Here is a 20,094-nt window from a genome sequence, read left to right as displayed (position 1 = left end):
TGTCTCTGGCTCAAATTTATTGCAGCCGTAATGGAGCTTGCAGTCTCTTAAAGTTTTTTATGCTCCTCTTCAAAAACTACCTCCTGTAATCCTGCATATCTCTCAAGTATCCAATTTAGGTATCATTATTTGACATGTGCCCTGACTAGTCCAGAAACTTCGTATTACATGCTTTCCTATTCATCTTCGCAATCGATACCCACTCAGCCCGTTGCTGCAAGGCCTGCTTGCTTTGTTATCTTGACAGCATTCATTCTCTCTTCTTCTTTTTAACCGGGTTCATCTCCCCTGTTGCATGAAATACAAACTTTGAAGGCTGGGAGTTAATAGCTCAGTGATAAGAAAATATTCAAGTTTACAGGATTTGGAGTATTTCCTGTTTTTCCTGCAGTCTGAGGTGTGCAGCCATGTGAAGGACGCAGGAGGACAGGTCCAGGAGCTTCTTTTAAGCCAGCCCAGAACTTTTTAAACCAATTCTCTGTCCCATGCAAAGGTGACAGGGTGGCTCTGCAGCACAGCTGTGCTCTGCCAGCCTCCCCAGCCACCTCATGTCTCAGGGAGCACAGACCCGCGGTGGGGCTGGTTGTGGTGCTTGTCCCCAGGACTGTCACCGTGTCCCTGTCCCCACCCTTCCTCGGGGCTTAGCACACGGAACAGCACATCAAGCAGGTTCATCAGACGCTGTTTTTGAGGGGACGACTTTATTTCTCGGGAAAGCCAGCCTCGCACCTCCCTCAAGCCTCCCTGCCCACTCTTAAGATGGCCGCCTCACCCGCTTCCAAAATGGCCGCCGCAGCGCCGCCAAGCGCTTGCACCATAGAGACGAGCGGCGGTCTGCCTTGCGCGCCGCTGCGGCGTCCTCTCTATGGCCGTGGGGGCGCCGCGGGGATCTCTATGGCAGCGGGAGCGGCAGAGGCGCTGCCGGGCGGGCGGGCCCCGGCCGCCGGGCACTGAGCGGGCCCGGGCGGCGGGAGGATGCCCCTGGCCGCCTACTGCTTCCTCCGAGCCGTGGGGAAGGGCAGCTACGGGGAGGTGAGCCTGGTGCGGCACCGGCAGGACAGCAAGCAGGTAGCGAGGGGCTGCTGTGAGGGGAACGGCCGGGGCCTGCTGTGAGGGGAATGGCCCTGGCCTGGTCTGGGGGTGCCGCTGGGGCCGTGGGCGGGTTGGGGGGTGCGGCCTGTGGCCCCGCCTTGGCGTGTGGCCCCGGTGACAGCCCCGGTCGCCAGCGGGGCTGTGGGCTGATGCCGGGGTGCAGCTGTGACCCGGTGCTGAGGTGTGACAGCAGCCACGTGAGCTGGGCTTCCCGTCGAGGGATTCCGCTTTCCCCCCTTGTTTACAAAGACTTCTACTAAATGTGTGGAGAAGAGCCTTTCCCCCCCCCCCTTTTCATCTCAAAAAAACCCCAAATAAAACCAAAATCCTCACTTCTTTTTTTCATTTCATTTAAATAAAACTGATTCTTGGTTTTGTTTTTTTTTTTTTTTTAAATGTGTAATGCCTTGGTTTGGGGAAGAAAACCTAGATTTGGTAGTCCTTTGGGCGACAGGAAAATAACAGCCCACTCTTTAGCAGGAAGCAGAAAAGGTTGCTCTTGGCTTGTTGGTGCTAGTGTGGTCTCCTTAGGTCATGCACCTGTGGTGGAGATAAAAATGATAACAAGGATGGAAAAAACAGCTTCTGGTGTTGGCTTTCACTGGGATCAGCTCCGCTGGAGGAGATGGGCTTTGTGTTTGCTATATCGACTGCGGCAGAACCTGGCAAAGTTTTGGTTATGTTGGAGCTGAAGTACAAGGTGTTTGCCTTTTTGTTGGAAATTTGAAATAACCTGTCTTGCCTGGCCAAAGCAGATGTGTTTGTTTGATGCAAAAGGATAAAGGAATGGGGATGGAGAACATCCACAGAGCAGTAACTGCAGGAACCTTGGTGGTGAGCCTCGTGCCCGGGATTTGACTAGAGATGGTGGGAGAAGTGTTTGTGCCCAGTGGTGATCAGGAGGTGTGTTCTTTCCCGATGAATTCCAGCCTCTTCCCTGCCTTCAAAGGCAAATCCCTACAACCTATGGACTGGGTATCAGTGTTGGTAGCACTTGTTCCCTCCAGGTCAGTCACCATAGTGCATAGTCCAATGTCCGCACAAAATTGCAACCTCATTGTCCCAAAAGTAAACAGTGCATTGAGGTGACTTTCAACCATATGGAGGCCCTTGGATTTCACCTCTTTGTCGTGCTGCTGATCATTAAAGTTGGCAAGAGCCTTGCTTTCTTATCATTGTTATTTTACCTTAAATATTTGATCCATTTTCCTGTGTCTTATCTTTTGTCAACTTCTATAAACTTTCTTCTGTAGCAGGATGATGAGGATTATTTTTCTTTTTGCTTTGGCATAGTGCTACACGGCCTGTGAAAAAATTTGTGTTTTATTTAAGCATATTTACTAACTGAATGCTGGTTGGATTTTTTTTTTGTGGAGAAGGTCAAGTGTCAAAAAAACAACAACAACAACAACAAAAGTCCAATTTGTACACAATTTGGTATCACAAAAAGTGGAAGAGCATTGCAATAAACTTCTGGGAATCTTGCCAGAATAAAATGCTCATTAAACCAAATATAAGCAATGTCGAGTTTAAAGTTAGGCTATATGCATGCTTTTTGCATTTTGGTAGTGTATCCTCTGAAGACAAAAGCTTTTGATTTCCATGCCCAAAGATACAGTTGTAGCTTGTCACATAGAACATTGTAGTTACAGCATTTCTATTTTGTTTTAAAATTAGAGGATGCTGTACACAATTAGTTTTGTTATATCACTCTTGGGAGCTATGCATCATCACGGGTTATAAGAATTGAGGAGCTTGTCTGATATCCAGCAGATTTCTGAAACACAAAATTTTTTTAGATGTTTAGATTTCAAAACTTTCAGTTAAGAGTGGGGTCAGGTGTATACCATGGCGTGATTGTCCCATGGAAAGCTGATGCCCTAAAAATGATTGCCACAAAATTTACATCAGGAAGGGGCCTGGGTGAGACGGAAATGTTGGTGCTGTGTATGATGAACGTATGCTATGGATTTTATTGTCTCAGCTTCAGTTGTATTTTTGCTAAAACCTGAAATTCCTTAGAAATACACTTGAGGTAGTACATATTAGGGACGTAAATAACAGCTTTCATATGTAGTTTTAAGAAATTCTAAACCCATCTTATTATAGAATAAAATAAATTTAGGAGTGAGTGTAAGACCTTTTGGCTCATGCAGCATGAGAGTCTCTATTTCCCTGTAATAGTTCATTTCTTCTTGAATAAGTTTAAGCCTGCGTATGCAGAAACTTATAAATGCAGCAGATAGTTTAAAAGCATGTTTTAAAAAAATAAATTAAATCTACTTTCAGGTTTTTGAGACAGTATTTTTTTCAATATCCCTGTAACTATACCAGTCCTCCATCTACCTCTCTACTTGCTACATTTCTTCTCCTGATAGAAGCTTTTTTCCTTTTTTTCCCTATTTTCCTGTGCTTCAATGTTTTGTAGATTTTTTGTACAAAGTGATTAATTCCAAGTCAATGCTGCCTTGAGGGTCTTCTGCCAGGTACAAGTTTTTTAAGGAAACAATGAGTGGACCTAAAAAGCTCAGCAGCATGATTTATTCTGCATTCAGAAATTCAGCTCTATTACATACTTCTTGTGAATGTGGCAATGGCGAATTTGTAATCTGAGTCTTGAAAGTGAGATTTTAACAATATTTTTGGTCGTCAAATGTATGATTGGTGTTTGCAGAACTTGTGAGATGTTATTTCTTGAGTTTCTCTTTTCTTTTTTACAAAGAGTACATGTTTCATTTCTGAATAAGTGAAAGGAAAAGACCACTTTTATTTAAAATAAAATGAAAGGAGTTGGGTTTGGTTTTCTAGCAGAGAGCAAAATTAAGTCTAGCCAGATGACCTTTATCCTAGACAACCATTGTCATTTTTTGCATGTGACTGCATGCTTTCCTTGATGTTATTATATTTTAAAAGTTACTACTGAAATGGCCTGTTTTGAGAGTAGCTGTGATGCACAAACAGGTATTTCAGGCTCAAGAGATGAATGATAGACACAAATTTAAAATGAGAGTGGGGAAAAGAAGAAAAATGTGAACACTAGTCAAAAGAAAGCAAAACACTACAAAGTTCCTGGGCAGAGTTTTGTTCAGGTAGATGAATAGAATATGCACGCCTGTTCCATTTTCATGGGGTAATGGTAGAAATGATGTGTAACTACTAGACATCTCCATACTGATTAATGTGTGCTGATTTAAAATACTGTATTTCCTTTAGATCTGGGGAATTCCCTAGGGCTTCTGAATACTTACTTTCATCTCTCATAGTACACCTTGAAATTTCTTTTACAGTATGTCATCAAAAAGTTAAACCTTAAAAATGCTTCCAACCGAGAGAGGAGAGCAGCAGAACAGGAGGCACAGTTGCTATCCCAGCTGAAACACCCAAACATAGTCACCTACAGAGAGTCCTGGCAGGGGGAAGATGGCCTCTTGTATATTGTGATGGGCTTCTGCGAGGGTGGAGATCTGTACCACAAACTCAAAGAGCAGAAGGGCAAACTTCTGCCCGAGAATCAGGTGGTGGAGTGGTTTGTCCAGATTGCCATGGCACTGCAGGTAAAAAAAAAAACTATAACTTGGTCACCTTCAGATATGAATTTAATTTGTCTCTTTCTGCATTTAAAAATTCCACAGTTAGGCTGCAGACTTTGAATTCCAGTTAGCATCTAAATGCAAGGGTTTTTAGTACATTAAACATCTTCACAGTCATTGCAGTCAAATTAACTATTTTAGGTAAGAAATTGCTATCGTATTTTATGTTGACACCTCTGTATCACAGCAGGCAGCGGTAACCTCCAGGGTGTTTGCAGTTCTAGTCTGAAACACTTCTCTGGTTTGAAAGTTTAGATTGAATTTACAAAATATAGGTTGCTTAAAAAAAAAAAGGCAGATTATTTCAGAGGCTTTTTGTGTTCTGTGGTTTTGTTGGTGTGTGTTAATGGTAAATTTTGACTACTAATTCATACTTTTTGTTAAATCTTATCTCACTGTGGGGAAATTTAGTAATTGTAGGTTATCTAACTTTAGAGAGAATTGTTTTAGTAATATAAATGTTAACACTAAGAAATAAGAAATTGGACAGAAAATTCCTTAAAGTTGCCTGTTTGATCAGACATACACAAGTCTACGGTTCTGCTCTGTTCTTGTTTAAGACTAATTGTATTCCCTGTTTATACAAAGCTCAAATTGTATTTTCCACTGAAATTTTATACTTAAGACTAAGAAATGATTGTCAGGAAATGAAGGCAGTAGAAAGTGAGTTAAAGTCTGAGTCTTAACTTTACATTTTTATTTCCTCTTTTCTGCTGGCTCATTAGGGCCACACAGGGAGATTTTGTGAAAGCAGTGCCAGGTTTTGGGTTCATGACTGTATCAGTCATTCTCAGTGTTAATTTACTAATACTGTCTTTAGCAGGGGCACCCCTGACTTCGATAGTGATGTATGTGTCTTTTCTGTGATTGTATATTCCTCTTTGACTTGTGTAATGTGATTTTACTTTTCAGATTAGAAGAACCGATTAGGAGTTACTTAACTCTATGTATGTTTTTTTCTCCCCAGTATTTGCATGAAAAGCACATTCTGCACAGAGATCTTAAAACTCAAAATGTTTTTCTGACACGAACAAACATAATCAAAGTGGGTGACCTGGGAATAGCCAGAGTGTTGGAAAACCAGTATGACATGGCCAGCACTCTCATAGGCACACCGTACTACATGAGCCCTGAACTCTTCTCTAACAAGCCCTACAACTACAAGGTAGAGTACGTTCATGCAAATGCCATTTCTACTTCGTTAGACATCTTATTTTGTCTGTCTGAGAACTTCACAAACATCTATTATTTTTAAGTACTTATTGCTTCCAGCTTTTTTAAATGTCCCTGGAGACCAAACAAAAAAATCGGGGAGAGATTTGGAGGGACCTCTGTTTCTGGAGCTGTGTTTGCTGCAGTTTGTGGGAATTCGTAGCGTGTGATAAGTTATCACAGCCAAGGTGTTCAGCGGGCTGCCTGCACCTACCACAGCTTGCCAGTGTCAACAACAATATCAGTCTTTGTCTGATAGCTGCATTTTCTCATTGTGTTATCTAACAGACAGGAAGCTTTATACTCAAAAGTCTGTGTTAGACATAACAGCAGCATTAAAAAAAAAAAAAAAAGATATTTTAAGTAGAGAAATAAGCAGTGTTGCTGTGAATTTAAAATATAACAAAATAAAGTCATTGTGCTCTTGTGTACCTGTTCAGCTCTTGTTGCAAACCACAAACACCATAAATATGAGTATCTATGGTGAGGAAGAGCTGAGGGGAAACTCTTCTTCCAATGCAAAATCAAAAGATTTTCATTTGCCTGTTAAAACCAGTGTTGTACTTAAAAAGAAAACAAGGAAAATCTCTTACGAACAGCAATTTTCTACACTTCTGTTCTGAAAAATCTGGTGATATTTGGAAGAAAATAATTCATTTGATCAAAATTACAAATAAAAGAGTGAGACCAAAGCCAAAATTTGCAATGGAGTTTGGTCTTAATTAGCTTACCGTCATTAAAAGCCTTTTTGAAAGCAGGTGACTAAGTCTAGAGATAAAAGTTCTATGATTAGAACAATTAATTAGAACAGATTAATAACAAGTTCCCAAAACTTTTTTTTTTCTTCCCTTTTTTCAGTCAGATGTTTGGGCATTAGGCTGCTGCGTTTATGAAATGGCTACACTGAAACATGCCTTTAATGCTAAAGACATGAACTCTTTGGTTTATCGAATTATTGAAGGAAAGGTAAAAACTTCTAAATTTTTTTTAATCTGTGCTTGGATTTTCTGTCTAGAACTTGAGATTATAATTTCCAATCAGAAATATTGCATTGGCTTTAAAATATTTTGCATGTTATATGCACCATCACATATGTTTTAAGACTGGTATTCCATGGCAGTATATGATGTCATATCTGACCCAGGGAGTTACTAATTTGGAAATATTGCTAGAATTTCTTGTTACCCTTTTGTGTAACTAGTATATTGATTAATTTTCAAGCTTCTGAGAAGACTGACTTTCTTAATTTGCTTGTGGCTTAAACATTGTGCAAAGAATTAATTCAGTCTCCGTGTGCTGCCATTTTCCTATTAGGTAAGACTAGCTTATTTGAGTATCTGACTTGCTTTGGCATGTAATGGAGTTAACATGGCTTTATTTTATATACATTTTTAAGGCTATTCACAGAACTTTAACTGCTGGTATTAATAAAAAGTTACGAACAGTTCTTAGACAACACTTAGAATTTCTCTATTCTGTTTGATGTTAAGCACTGGGGTACCTTTCAGCATCTGAACAATGCAGAGTATGTAGCTGAATATAACTGTCCTGCATAAATAATCTCATAGTAGCCCCTATTGCTGAATATAACTGTCCTGCATAAATAATCTCGTAGTAGCCCCTATTGACAAACAAAGATGTTAAATAATGTCAGACTTCCCTTTCCTTTTACAGTTGCCACCCATGCCAAAGGATTACAGCCCACAGTTGGTAGAAATAATACGAACTATGCTCAGTAAAAAGCCTGAGGAGAGACCGAGTGTGAAGAGCATACTGCGACAGCCATACATCAAACACCAAATTTCTTTGTTTTTGGAAGCCACGAAGGCGTAAGATATTCTCATTTGAGTGATTCTGTGCAAAATATTCATGTTACTGTGGTCTTTGTTTTACAACTTTTCCCATTTTTTTAGCAGAATAAAATTAGTTTTGCTATGTACAGTTACAAAGCATGTGAAAATATGAGTTTCTTTAGAGTCTTTGGGAATAGGTGGGAATTAGAAAGGAAACTAGTTGGGTTTTTTCTGCAAATCCAGAATAAAACTACAATGGTTAGGATTGCACATCTTTTTCAGAGAGTTAAAAATAAAAAAAAGCACTGGTATTTTCAAGGGAGTGACAAGAAATACACATCTTCTTTAAGGCTCTTTAAGGTCATTTATGAGCTGAGAGTTGTAATACAAGGTTCCTTTTGATAATCACTGATACAATTATTTTTCTTCAGAATAAAACTACAATGGTTAGGATTGCACGTCTTATTCAGAGAGTTAAAAATAAAAAAAAGCACCGGTATTTTCAAGGGAATGACAAGAAATACACATCTTCTTTAAGGTTCTTTAAGGTCATTTAAGTTCTTTAAGGTCAATTATGAGCTGAGAGTTGTAATACGAGGTTCCTTTTGATATTCACTGATACAATTATTTTTCTATGTTAGGTTTAGTCAATTATTTTACTGCTTCCAGATAGGACTGATCTTGGTGCTCTGCAGAATAAGTGTGCATTGCTGGCAGAGTCTGAATGGTGTTTATAAGCTCCTTTTGTAGAGATGAAAATAAGTATGTTGTGCACAGTCTATTGAAAAAGCCCATGTCTCTTATATTGTCTGTAAGCTGTTTAGTGGAGTGGATTTTTTTTTGAGTATAATCTAAAGAAATATCTTAAGGTCTTGATGGTGAATGAATGAGCAACTTATTTTTTCTTTACAGGAAAGCAGCCAGAAGTTATAAGAAACCAGTGAATTCGAAACCTAAAGATCCTTGTTGTGTGGCCTCAGTAAAGAATGAATCTCCTGTAACACACCAAAACCACTCCGTTGAGCAAGCCAGGAAATACAAAGTTGTGAGATATATATTGTTTTTTCTTTGTAAAAAAAAAAAAAAAAAAGGCAAAAACCTAATAAAAAACCCCACAACAGAAAACAAAAGCCACTTGCTTTTTCTAGAGAAAAAACTCAGTTTTATAAGTGCCTTGAGCATTTGTGAGAACATAGATCTCATTCCCAGCGATGTGTAAAATTTGTATTAAGGAAGAAATTGTGCTTAGGCAACAATGAAAGTGAATAAACAGCTGTGGATCAGTTAAAACTAATTGAAATGTCTTAACCGTACGATGTTAACTAAACGACATCTGGCTTTTCATTTGTGGGTCAATATGTGAATTACCCATGGAGTATTGGAGGTCAAATATTTTTTCATATATTTGATGACAAGTGGTAGTAATTTTTAAATATATGTTTTTGACTGGAAAAAAATTATGATAGGTACAACCAAAAATTGTTTGTTGTTGGAATTCTTTGCAGTGGATTACAAATCTTTTGTAATGGTTAATCACGTGCATGTTTTGTATTCTCTGTAATGAGTCTGCTGTTGTGGGTTTAAGCTTTCAGTGCTGAAATACTAAATGTATATGGTGTAGCTCATCTTAAAAACTGTTGGTACTTGTTGGTTTCTCCCTTATGGAAGAGCCAAGGGAGTACAGCTTTTCTGTCATGGTCCTGGTGAAAAGTAAGTGTACTGCTTGTGTATAAACCACTGCCTGAAAGATGTCATTTGCAGATGCAGCCTGTATCTCTTGAAAAATGAGGGTTGTTGCTTTTTTGAGGCTCTTAATCCGTAGTTGATCGTAATTTCATTGGAGTTTATGTACTCTGGTATGTTAGTGATTTTCTGTTGTGGTTTAACCCCAGCCAGCAGCTGGAACCACGCAGCTCCTTGCTCACTCCCCCTAGTTGTGATGGGGGAGAAAAATGTCTTGGGTTGAGAATGAAGACAGTTTAATGGTAGAGTAGAAGCCGTGCACACAAGCAAAGCAAAACAAGGAATTCATTCCCTGCTTCCCCCGGGAAGGCAGATGTCCAGCCATCTCCAGGAAAGCAAGGCTGCATCACACCTAACAGTGACTTGGGAAGACAAACGCCATTACTCCAGATGTCCCCTCCCTTCATACTTCTTTCCCAGCTTTATAATACTGAGCATGATGTCACGTGGTATGGAATAGCCCTTTGGTCAGTTGGGGTCCCAGCTGTGTCCCATCCCGATTCCTTGTGCCCTCCCAGTCTGCTGGCAGGTTGATATGGGGAGCAGAAAAGGCCTTGATTGTTTATCAATGACCAAAACCACCAGTGTGCTGTGTCAACACTATTCCTCATCCCAAATCCAAACCATAGCACTATACCAGCTGCTAGCGAGAAAGTTAACTCCATCCCAGCTGAAACCATGACATTTTCCTTTGGTGCTTAGAGTATTTTTTCATATGTGCATAATTCCCCAAACATAATTCATTTTTTGGTCTTCTTTTTAACTCTAGATTGAAGAAGACTGCGTTATCAAATACAAGGCCACCAAATTGTGTCCCTCAGAGAAACCAGCTGTTGAGTCGGAAAGAAAACCAAGCAATAACGATCTGAACAACCTGGAGGACTCTTTAGCTACAGTTAGTGAAGTGAATATTGATTTCTTACCACCTGAAAGGATGAAGTCTGGAAGTGAGAAGTGTGGCAGTGAGCATATTCTGGAGAATAATAAAGCAAAGCATTTAAATGTTCCAGGGAATTCTAAAATAATATCAAGTAGCCCACCAATTCAGGAAGATGGACTACAGCAAAGAGCAAAGCAAGCTTTTAAAGCTGAAGATGTTGAGTCTAAGCAGTCTTCTGTTGGTGCCATAGAAGAACATGGTGACGCTTTGAAACTCCTGCAGCCAGTATCAAAAGACCAAAAGCAAACTGACCTGGTAATCCATTTGTGCTTACTTGAAATAAACTTTGAAATAGATTTAACTAATGGCCAGCTCTTAAAATTTAGAGAGCTGCTGCACGTGTTTTTCTGTTGAAGTAGGATGCTACTGATGCAATTATTGAGATGCTTAAGTACTTGGGAGCCTTGGCTTCAGATTTGCAAAGGCAACATGGCAAAGTGGTTTTAGGCTTGCATCTAGATGATGGAAATCTTATTTTTACAGGGAACGAACGTTTTCTTTTCCAGCTGAGACAAGAGATGGCAATAATAGTTTTGTAACTTCTTTATTCTATGTTCTAAATAGGCCTGGCTAATATCAAGTTCGTCCTGATTTGGATGGGGAGCTAATAGGTGATGATTGTCTTTTCATTGCATTTTGGTCTACAGTGAGATTTTTCTTACACACTTTTCTAATGAGAAATCATTATCTGTTATAGAGCTTGGGTTCTACTGAAAAGCTACTAGCTCCATTTGTTCCTGTTGTAGTTCAAGTAAGTGTCCTTCTTTGAAGGTTTAGTAGCTTAAAAACATTGGTACAGCAGGTATTTTTTCTACCTGTCTGTCAAGGAAGAGTTTATTGTGGTTGTAACTGTGATATGTTAAGGTGGATGCCATCCAAATAGTAAAGTGGCCTGTGTTGATTTTTTTAAAAAGCCTGTATGTGTAAATCTGGAAATGGCACGTTTACATTTTTGAAAAATACTTTTACTTTTTAGGATGATGTCTGTCCTGGAGCTTCGGGAGATGCTGAGGAAAAAATTACCTCCCACTTGCAGCCTCACAGTTCTGCCAGTGAACCCTCTCTCTCACGGCAGCGACGGCAGAAGAAGAGAGAGGTAGCTGAAGTCAGTTCAGAGAAGGTACAGATACTCAAATAATTCTCCTCCTTCCTTTAAGACTCCTGCATTTTTATACACTTTAAAAATGAGTTTTATTTTTTATGCTGTTCTTGTTTCATGTGTATCTGTATGACTTCATTGGTAACAAAATGCAGAACAGTCAAGGTGTCCTTTGGAAGCCATTTGTGTAAATCCTTGAAAATCTCAGTAACCCTCAGAGCTGTGAGGTGGGAGTGCCAGATGGGCACAGGGAAACGCAGCAAACTTGCTGCGCTGCAGTCTTCCCTAGCAATTTCCATCAGGGCTCCTCACTGTGACTACAATCTACATAACAGTACTTTTCCTGACTGTTATGGATAAGGCACTTGTAGCAGGTAGTAAATAAGCTAGTATTTTAGAACAGACACGTGTAATGTCTGCCCTGAGCTTAGGAGTGCAAACTTGAGGCATGCACATAGGGTAGGGCTCCTGTCAGTGCCTCAGCACTGAGCAGAGATTTCTTTAAGCGAGGACACCAGCTATACAAAGATAGAGAAGAAAGTGATTGGTTTTCAGTAAGATACCCTATTTTTCTCTTGGATTTTGCTGTTTGAGGGTGGGGATGGTTGTTGCAAAAGCGTCGGCTGAAAGGTAGCCTGGGAGGAGGGGGACAAGATGTAGAGATGGAGAGAAGGAAAGTGGATGCAAGATGAGGTGTGGAGAGGGTGGGATGAAGTTGGGAGATGGGAGGAGGTTACAGTAGGATCCAAAACCTCTGGCATCCAGCCTTACCGTGCAAGGATCTCTTCTAGTTTGCAGAGTACTTTAGCTTTTTTAATTTAAAAAGTGTAAATTCTTGCTCCCTTCTCTTTCAAGTTCAGAGCAGCTGCTCCTCGGCCTTTGCCTTTTCCTTCTGATGTGAACACAAAGACAGCACAGAGGTGTGCAGAGCACCACGCTGCTGAAGTCTCTGAGTCTGTAAATAGCACCAAAAGCAGCCAAGTTGCCATTGCAAAGGTTAGTGCTGAATATTGTGTCAGCGTATTTTTGTCTCTCGTTCCTTCTGAGCACTTTGTTCTCTGAGTGCATGCAGAGTGAGTAAATAAATGTAGAGTAGCTTCCTACCTAATGGAAGTCCTGTCAAGCACCTGGTCAGTGCAGGGTGAGACACTGCCTCGCTGAGCCAGGGAGGCCAGAAAGTGCTTTTCTAGAGTGTGTATTAGTGTCATTGACCAGGACTGTTTTGCAGTAAGTAACCAAGCGTTAGATGATCAGAAGGTCTACTCTAATAGCTCTGTCTTCTGTGTCAGTTGAAAAAGCTTTCTCACTTTATAGGAGATGAGGTAACACTGTGACAATTGCTAATTAATATCAAATTAACTTCTTTTGAAGGATCGACCTTTGTCAGCAAGAGAACGAAGGAGGCTGAAACAGTCTCAGGAGGAGATGTTCCCTTCTGGTAATTTTTCTGTTTGCATGTTAACATTCTATGTGTAAGTAGGCCAATAACTTCTCTGTGAAGAAATTTATAGTTTGCTGTCTGTTCTTTACTAACACCTTCAGAAAGATGCACTAAGAGTCTAGTTGGGTGTCAAATAAAATTTTCTGTTAACATGTCTGTATTTTTCTGCTTCTTACTCAGTTATGTTCAATTGTGTTTAGTGATGACAACTTGTCTTTGAAATGTACATGAGGCGCAGAATGTACACCTTTCAGATAGGAGCTTCAGTGTTTTCTCTTAGCAGAATACCTACCTGCCTGTCTTCTGCCAGGTGATAGACTTTTTCTTGCATGAGCATGAAACTAATTCAAAATACATGCAGCTAAGTTGTAAATATTGTAAAAATGTCATCCTTCTAGTGATTCCAGCGAGACGAACGTCAAGTAGTGCAGTAGTTGAAGCAAAATCACATACGGAAAATCATGTTAAAGTTGCTCAGTCCTCATCAGATCCCAGTATTTCGCAGGTAAACTGGGGTCATCTGCTTTTGAAATATTTAAATGCAGACAATATTTGGGAAGAAAATAATATATTTTTAAAAGAATGTGTGGAAGAAACACTCAGTCACTAAAAGTGCACAGTTCTCTGTAGATTGCTTTATAAGTCCTGGGGTAGAGTACAGATGTCTAATCCACCTTTTTGTTCAACTAGATCAGTTTAAAATTCCAGGCTCACTGTGCGTTTTCATTCCACTTGAGATGAAGACTAGAGGTCTCTCACTGATTGTTATGGGCTCTCTAAATTGCAGTGCTTTTTTTTATTTTGGAAGGGAAAAACTTTATGCTGAACTATATTTTAGTTATAGATCAACAGTCTGCTTTAAATTTCTATTAACAACACACTGCCTTTAGCCTGGTACATGTAATTTTGCTTTGGTGTTTAAACATGTTTGTTTGTTTTAAATGTACATGTTTTAAATGACTGCAGATTTATGTGCTGGCAAAAAGGAATAGTTGCTAGATAAAAAGTTAATAGTTTCTATTAATATTCTCTTCCTTGTCTAATTAAGTTTTTTAAGATCTTAAACATACATTGGACAAAATCTTCTGCAACATCAGGGGAACATTATTAATACCAATAAATGCAGAAGAGTAACTGTGAAGAAATTTTATTCTGAAAATTCAAAGAGTAGGCTCTATTTTCCTCAGCCCAGCGCTTGCATGAAAGGTGTTTTACATGTTTTACCTACGTGTGTGTGCTTATAAGTGGTATCTAAATGCAAAAACTTCACCTGCATTCACTAACTGAGATTCCATAAGGTTAGTACACACTAGCTGTATGTGCATATGCTAATAATGTTTTTGCATATTGTGCTGTGCACTGAACACAAGGTTGGAGAGAAACAAGTAGTTAAAGTCTCCATATGTTTTAGGGAATGCTGGGAACTTACTGAACTGATAAAAATGTATTTAAATACTGGTTTTAAGTGTGTATTAAAGACCAGTGGATGGGCTAAGGGTAATGACTTTGCCCGTTCTTAGACAACTATATTAAAAACATACATGATTTATTTGTTTTCTAATAGAGGCACTTGGTGAAGTACTTAGAGTGATTAAAACTGCACAACTGAACTGTAATGCTGGTTCAATAAGCTTTTCATAAAGTATGTCTTCTGTATTAGCTTGCATTTAAAACCAAAGGTTACACCTCTTAAATATTATCAAGCTGAGTCTGTAAACGCATTTGTTGAAATAGTGTTGGGTTTTTTTCTGTGTAAGAACAGTAATTCATGCCATATTGATAAATTCCTTTTGACTGTTAGAATTTTTGTCATTTATTCCCTCTTCCCTTAGCGAAAGAGTGCAACCCATTGCCCGTCTGATGACGAGTTAAGCTCTTCCACAAGCTCTACAGATAAGTCTGACGGGGATTCCAAGGAGAAGTAAGTATTTTGTTTAGTACTGTGCAAGAGTTTTCACTCCTGTGTTGGACCTTGACTTAAGAGTGGAAAAAAAATGGCAGGAATTACTTTCACGCTTTATTTCTACATAGTGTGTGCTTGAAGAAGTATGTGATGAATAAAGAAAACAAACTCTGTTTAATTGTTGCCCCTCTGTGACTATAAACTTTCTGTGCTGGACTTTCTGCGACATGTAATTGTGTACCTCTGCTTTTTGTCAACTCTAGCTTCCCAGCAAACCAGTCTTCCAGCATCAAAGGACATAGACTGTCAGGAAGCAATAAAAGCAGGAGTTAAAGGTGTCAATATGCTTCCTTTCCACTGTGAACGAGGCTGAATTTATTTCTGATTTTGTCAGCATAGGCTGCTTTTCAACAAATATTATTTGTTGCATCACCACAGGTGCAGCTACACAGGTAGCAGCAGCCAACAGAATTGTGAATTGTTGCTATTTCAGCCTTTGTTAGATGAAATACTGATAATGTTGCTATTGATAAATCTGCACCACAAGAAGTAATTCAACATGGAATACTTAGTGAACCTCACGAAAATTATTCAAAGTCTCTGAATGCAAGGTGGAATTTGCATCGTGACCGGTGACTGAATTACATCTTATTTCTCCTGTACTAGAAAAAGCAATATGAATGAAATGAATGACTTGGTGCAGCTAATGACACGGACACTGAAAATGGACTCTAAGGAGAACTCAGAATACTGTGTAACTTCAGCTCCAGCCCCAGAGTTTAAACTTCATAGAAAATATCGAGACACTTTGATTTTGCATGGAAAGTCACCTGATGAATCAGAGGAATTAAAATTTGAAGAGATTCCTTCAGGTCTGTTGTTCTGTTTTTGCTCTAAATGAATGGTTGTCAACTGCTAATAACCAAAGAAAACCTGCTAGTGGGCAACAGAAGACAATGCACTCTTATTTCATTTCTCATGTCTCAGCAATGCTTACAGAAGTAAATATCTTCCTAAATAATTTTGTGTGCAAAACTGCTCTAGTTCTGGTTTACTTGGCAATGAAAGGAATGTGTGATCGATCTGTGTAATTATTAATGAAGAGAGAAAGCTGGTCTGCAATAGGATTTTTCTCCATATGACTTATATTCAAAAGCCTCTTGAGTATTTTGAAATAATATTTTTAAGGCATTCAAGCGATTTGAGAGCTGTAAAGCTTTGTGAATGATGGATAAAGCTGAAATAGTACACAAAGCATTAAACACAGTGGAGTTTTGTACGAGTATAGGCATTCATCCTTATTGCAGAACTTGGATAAGCTTCTTTTTCCTACTGATATAGGTCCAAGTATCAAACCACTCTCCTTGCTTAAGGTCTGGTTTAGACCTTATTCCAAAAAATGAGAAAAATCTATTTGCTATGACTGCACTTACTATGTAACAAGTGAAAAAGCTGAGGGTAGGTTTTGAAGTCTCAGACCTTTTTTGTGCTTATTGTTATAAATGAGGAGGATTCTACTTGTAATTAGTCTGGTGAAGGGCAAAGCAAAGGGAGAACACCTTTTTCCTGTTGGTAACTTGATTCTGCATAGCTAAAGTAAAATACATTGAAAGAGTTTGTCTCTAAACAGGTATGACAGAAGGTACAAATTTCAGTGGGTTTTTTTCTGTCCCTTTTTCTCACTCTTAAGTATTGTCTAGTGAGATTCCCCAGCTATTTACTTGATACCATTTGGGATGACAGGGCTGCTGTATTTCTAAGCTGAAACTTATTCAATTATATCAGATATTTTATTTTCAGACAGTGATCCATCCTATGAAAGGAGTGTTATTTCTGTGATTAAAAGAGCAAGCTGGTGCCCTCGGTTCCCCTTAAAAAATGACTCTCGCGTTGGCAGCTTCAGCTCAAAGGCTGTTAAGATAAACGGGCAGATGGCAGAAATGGTGCCATTAGTGCTTTACAGTCATTAAACTTTTTTTTTTTTCACATTTGCTGTAAGTACAAGTTACTGAATTATTAAAACATTTGGGTGGTGGTGTAGTAGTAGAGAATAGTACTTTTCATTCAAATAATATTTGTGATATTAGTACACAGAAACCACCTGAAAAGAAGCTGCAGGGACCTGAATTGTGCAGACTGCATTGTGTCTGCATTGACTTTGTACTGTCCAGGGTCTTAAGAGTTCCCATCTGAGTGCTTCTGATTCACCTGCACCGTGGTGGTTTGATGGCTCTCACCAGCCAGTTCTCATTAACAGTTGTTTCATGCAAATATTCAGCCTGAATCCTGTGGTAATACTTCTAGTCATCCCATATCCTTCTGCAGAGTATGAAAATTGACTGTGCTGAAAGAAATTATTACTGTATTGATTTTTTTTTATTTGTTTTAATTTTTATTAGATATGTTATCAGTTCCTGACAAGATTAGGAGAATGGTTGAAATCCTAAGATCCGATGTGGTGCAAGGATTGGGAGTGAAACTTCTTGAGAAGGCGTACAGCATCATGGAGGAAGATGATGAAGTGAAAAGAGAGGTATCTTTCATAATAAAATGGTTTAATTTCTTTGTAAACTTAGATAAATGAGCAGGGTCTTTGCTCCCTACCCCCTCCTTTTTTAGGTACTGATACAGTGGTGCAAACCTTGATTCCAAAAAGGGTTTACATAGTCATTAGCAGGCAAGGGCCCAAGTATATTGTCGTTTTCAATCTTAAAAAGCTTGATTCTGAATGTAGACTATGCTCAACCACACATTCTTCAGAAAGCACAGGAGCTTTAGAATCCCCGAGTTTGTGGAAGAACCAAGGGAAGCAAATAATTTTCCTCTGTGGTGTTTCTCCAATAATAATTTCTTTTGACCCATAATTTTTTATCTTCACATTGCTTGCCTCATGCTACTTATGTCCAAAGTGAGAAACAGTTTAATGTCCATTCCTAATAGAGGTGAATGAGCAACACCTCCAGCTCATTTGATTTAAAACTTGGTTACAAATAAAATACTGCACAGGTAAGTATAACCTCTGAAGACCTGATTTATATTTTAAGTTATCGGGTGAGATTTGGAACTCTCTCGCTTTCAGACAACAGACTCTTCCATTTTTCATCCCTCCCATCTATGATGTCGGAATTCACATGCTGCTTTCAGATGAGTGCTTCGGTTATTTTTATATCCATTTTTCATCCCTCCCATCTATGATGTCAAAATTCACATGCTGCTTTCAGATGAATGCTTCGGTTATTTTTTTTTTTTTTTTTTTTTGATGCAAATTATATCTTCAGATGTTTTTATAATGATACCATTAAATGAAATTTGTACTTATGCAGTTTACCTAGGTCTGCATCTGACTATTTCCAGGTATGTCTCCTCTTTTTCTACCTTGATATTTTGTCCAGGAAAAATTGAAGTAATGTGATGCCTGTTCAGGACTCAGATGAGTTGGTCAAGGCCATTTGCATTTTCAATCTTAAAAAGCTTGATTCTGAATGTAGACTATGCTCAACCACACATTCTTCAGAAAGCACAGGAGCTTTAGAATCCCCGAGTTTGTGGAAGAACCAAGGGAAGCAAATAATTTTCCTCTGTGGTGTTTCTCCAATAATAATTTATTTTGACCCAGAATTTTTTACCTTCACATTGCTTGCCTCGTGCTACTTATGTCCAAAGTGAGAAACAGTTTAATGTCCATTCCTAATAGAGGTGAATGAGCAACACCTCCAGCTCATTTGATTTAAAACTTGGTTACAAATAAAATACTGCACAGGTAAGTATAACCTCTGAAGACCTGATTTATATTTTAAGTTATCGGGTGAGATTTGGAACTCTCTCGCTTTCAGACAACAGACTCTTCCATTTTTCATCCCTCCCATCTATGATGTCGGAATTCACATGCTGCTTTCAGATGAGTGCTTCGGTTATTTTTATATTTTTTTTTTTTTGTTAATATTTAAGTAGTTCCTGCTTTTTTAACATCAGTAAATTTTGTGGGGCATTTTTTTGTGTGTTCTAAATAGTTGCAGTTGCGGGAGCACATGGGAGAGAAGTACGCAAGTTACGGTGCAAAGGTACGCCATCTGAAATTTCTTGAAGAAAACGTGAAGTTCTGAGCAAAACTTCTTCCCTAGAGAAAAGGACTGGTTTGTAGGTCATTTGATAGATTGGACCAGCAACAAAGCACATTTATCCATTGACCTCCTTTGCTGGAATAAGGACTTGAACTTGCAAAAAACTTTATAGTTTGTAGTAATATTTTTCATGTTAAAATGTGAACCAGGCTATCACTTTCTCAGAAGAGAAACTGTTTAGCTTATATTCTCTTAATGAAACTTCTAAAAGTTGTTTTTTATAGATGCAAAGAGGGATGGATACCAAGTTTTGTATACAAAGTGTCAAAAAAAAACAAAAAAAAAGATGGTTTGAATTCCTCATACTGAAAGGTTTTTGGTATGCTCACATACTAAATATGGTAATGAAATCTACGCGAAGGCTATGGTGTGATAAGCTATTACATCAAATAGTTGTGAAAATTTAGCAGGGAGAAACAGTTACTAATTTTTGCAGCACCAAAAGCCCTCCAGGTTCTGTAAATTGCCAAGTTAAAGTGCTAAAGGGGGCAGCTGTACTGCTTTTAAGCGCAGCCTTTGCTTTTGTGTCTTATTGCTAAGGCAGTCACTAAGGTGGTGGAAAGTATTTGGTAACTGGATAAAATAAGTCTGAAAATGTTTGAAAGGAACACAGCCACGGTTACCATGGTCCCAGCTGGAGAAATCCCTTTGCCTTACAAATACTAATTCCTTTTAGGAATGAGTGCCCAGGACCTTGGAGAAATAGGCGTCTTAGCTTTTCCCTTTCTTTGCATCTGGATTGTGTTGTGACACATGCCCAGGCATTGTCATGTACCATCACTACAGAAAAAACATGTGTTCTTTTTACAGGATAAAGAAAAGGAATTGAATTTGTAAAATAAAGTTTTAAATGCCCAACCTGTCTCTTTCCCTGCCTCTAGCTTAAATATTGTAACCTCCGGCACCTATGAGGGAGATGAACCTGACAGTAGTAAAAAAGTGCAATACCTGTGGATCCTGCTGCCTCTCACATACTTGATGCTCAAGTTGAAATGTTTCAAGAGCTATTGCATTCTGTAGTGATGTTACTTTCTCTTTAATTTAAACAAAAAAAAAAAAAGCCACTCTGTAATCTACTATCCTAGAACACTTTCCAATTCTTAGCATTTTTCAGAACTGTGGGGTATGTACTGTTTTACAGGACAAGTTAAAATCTGACA

General features: G+C 38.8%; 1 protein-coding gene across 3 annotated transcripts; it reads left to right on the top strand.

The window, feature by feature from the left end:
• The first annotated feature begins 879 nt into the window (after window positions 1-879).
• Window positions 880-19,792, top strand: NEK4 (NIMA-related kinase 4). Of its 3 annotated transcripts, none has more exons than XM_014959417.1 (16): window positions 880-1,032; window positions 4,380-4,646; window positions 5,650-5,847; window positions 6,753-6,860; window positions 7,569-7,723; window positions 8,600-8,732; window positions 10,200-10,625; window positions 11,068-11,121; window positions 11,347-11,490; window positions 12,325-12,465; window positions 12,841-12,907; window positions 13,309-13,415; window positions 14,743-14,831; window positions 15,480-15,685; window positions 17,213-17,346; window positions 18,824-19,792. In XM_014959417.1, exons 1-16 carry the CDS (start codon window positions 976-978, stop codon window positions 18,914-18,916), a joined length of 2,379 nt encoding a protein of 792 aa, XP_014814903.1. In that variant the 5' UTR covers window positions 880-975; the 3' UTR covers window positions 18,917-19,792. The 3 variants fall into 3 exon arrangements, with proteins under 3 accessions (XP_014814903.1, XP_014814902.1, XP_014814904.1); XM_014959416.1 differs by having other exon boundaries at window positions 880-1,068; XM_014959418.1 differs by lacking the exon at window positions 11,068-11,121 and having other exon boundaries at window positions 880-1,068.
• The last annotated feature ends 302 nt before the right edge of the window (window positions 19,793-20,094 follow it).

This window comes from Calidris pugnax, unplaced genomic scaffold, assembly GCF_001431845.1.
Source record: "Calidris pugnax isolate Ruff unplaced genomic scaffold, ASM143184v1 scaffold407, whole genome shotgun sequence".
Taxonomy (NCBI): domain Eukaryota; kingdom Metazoa; phylum Chordata; class Aves; order Charadriiformes; family Scolopacidae; genus Calidris; species Calidris pugnax.
The sequence above is the reverse complement of the archived record's forward strand: the minus strand, read 5'-3'. Positions and strand labels throughout refer to the sequence as shown.

Bases quoted from the DNA above. Each gene is read 5' to 3' on its own strand.
- NEK4 (XM_014959416.1), top strand. From the start codon at position 976: ATGCCCCTGGCCGCCTACTGCTTCCTCCGAGCCGTGGGGAAGGGCAGC. The intron at 6,861-7,568 runs GTAAAAACTTCT...TTCCTTTTACAG, and splicing joins ATCGAATTATTGAAGGAAAG to TTGCCACCCATGCCAAAGGA. The intron at 12,908-13,308 runs GTAATTTTTCTG...TCATCCTTCTAG, and splicing joins GGAGGAGATGTTCCCTTCTG to TGATTCCAGCGAGACGAACG.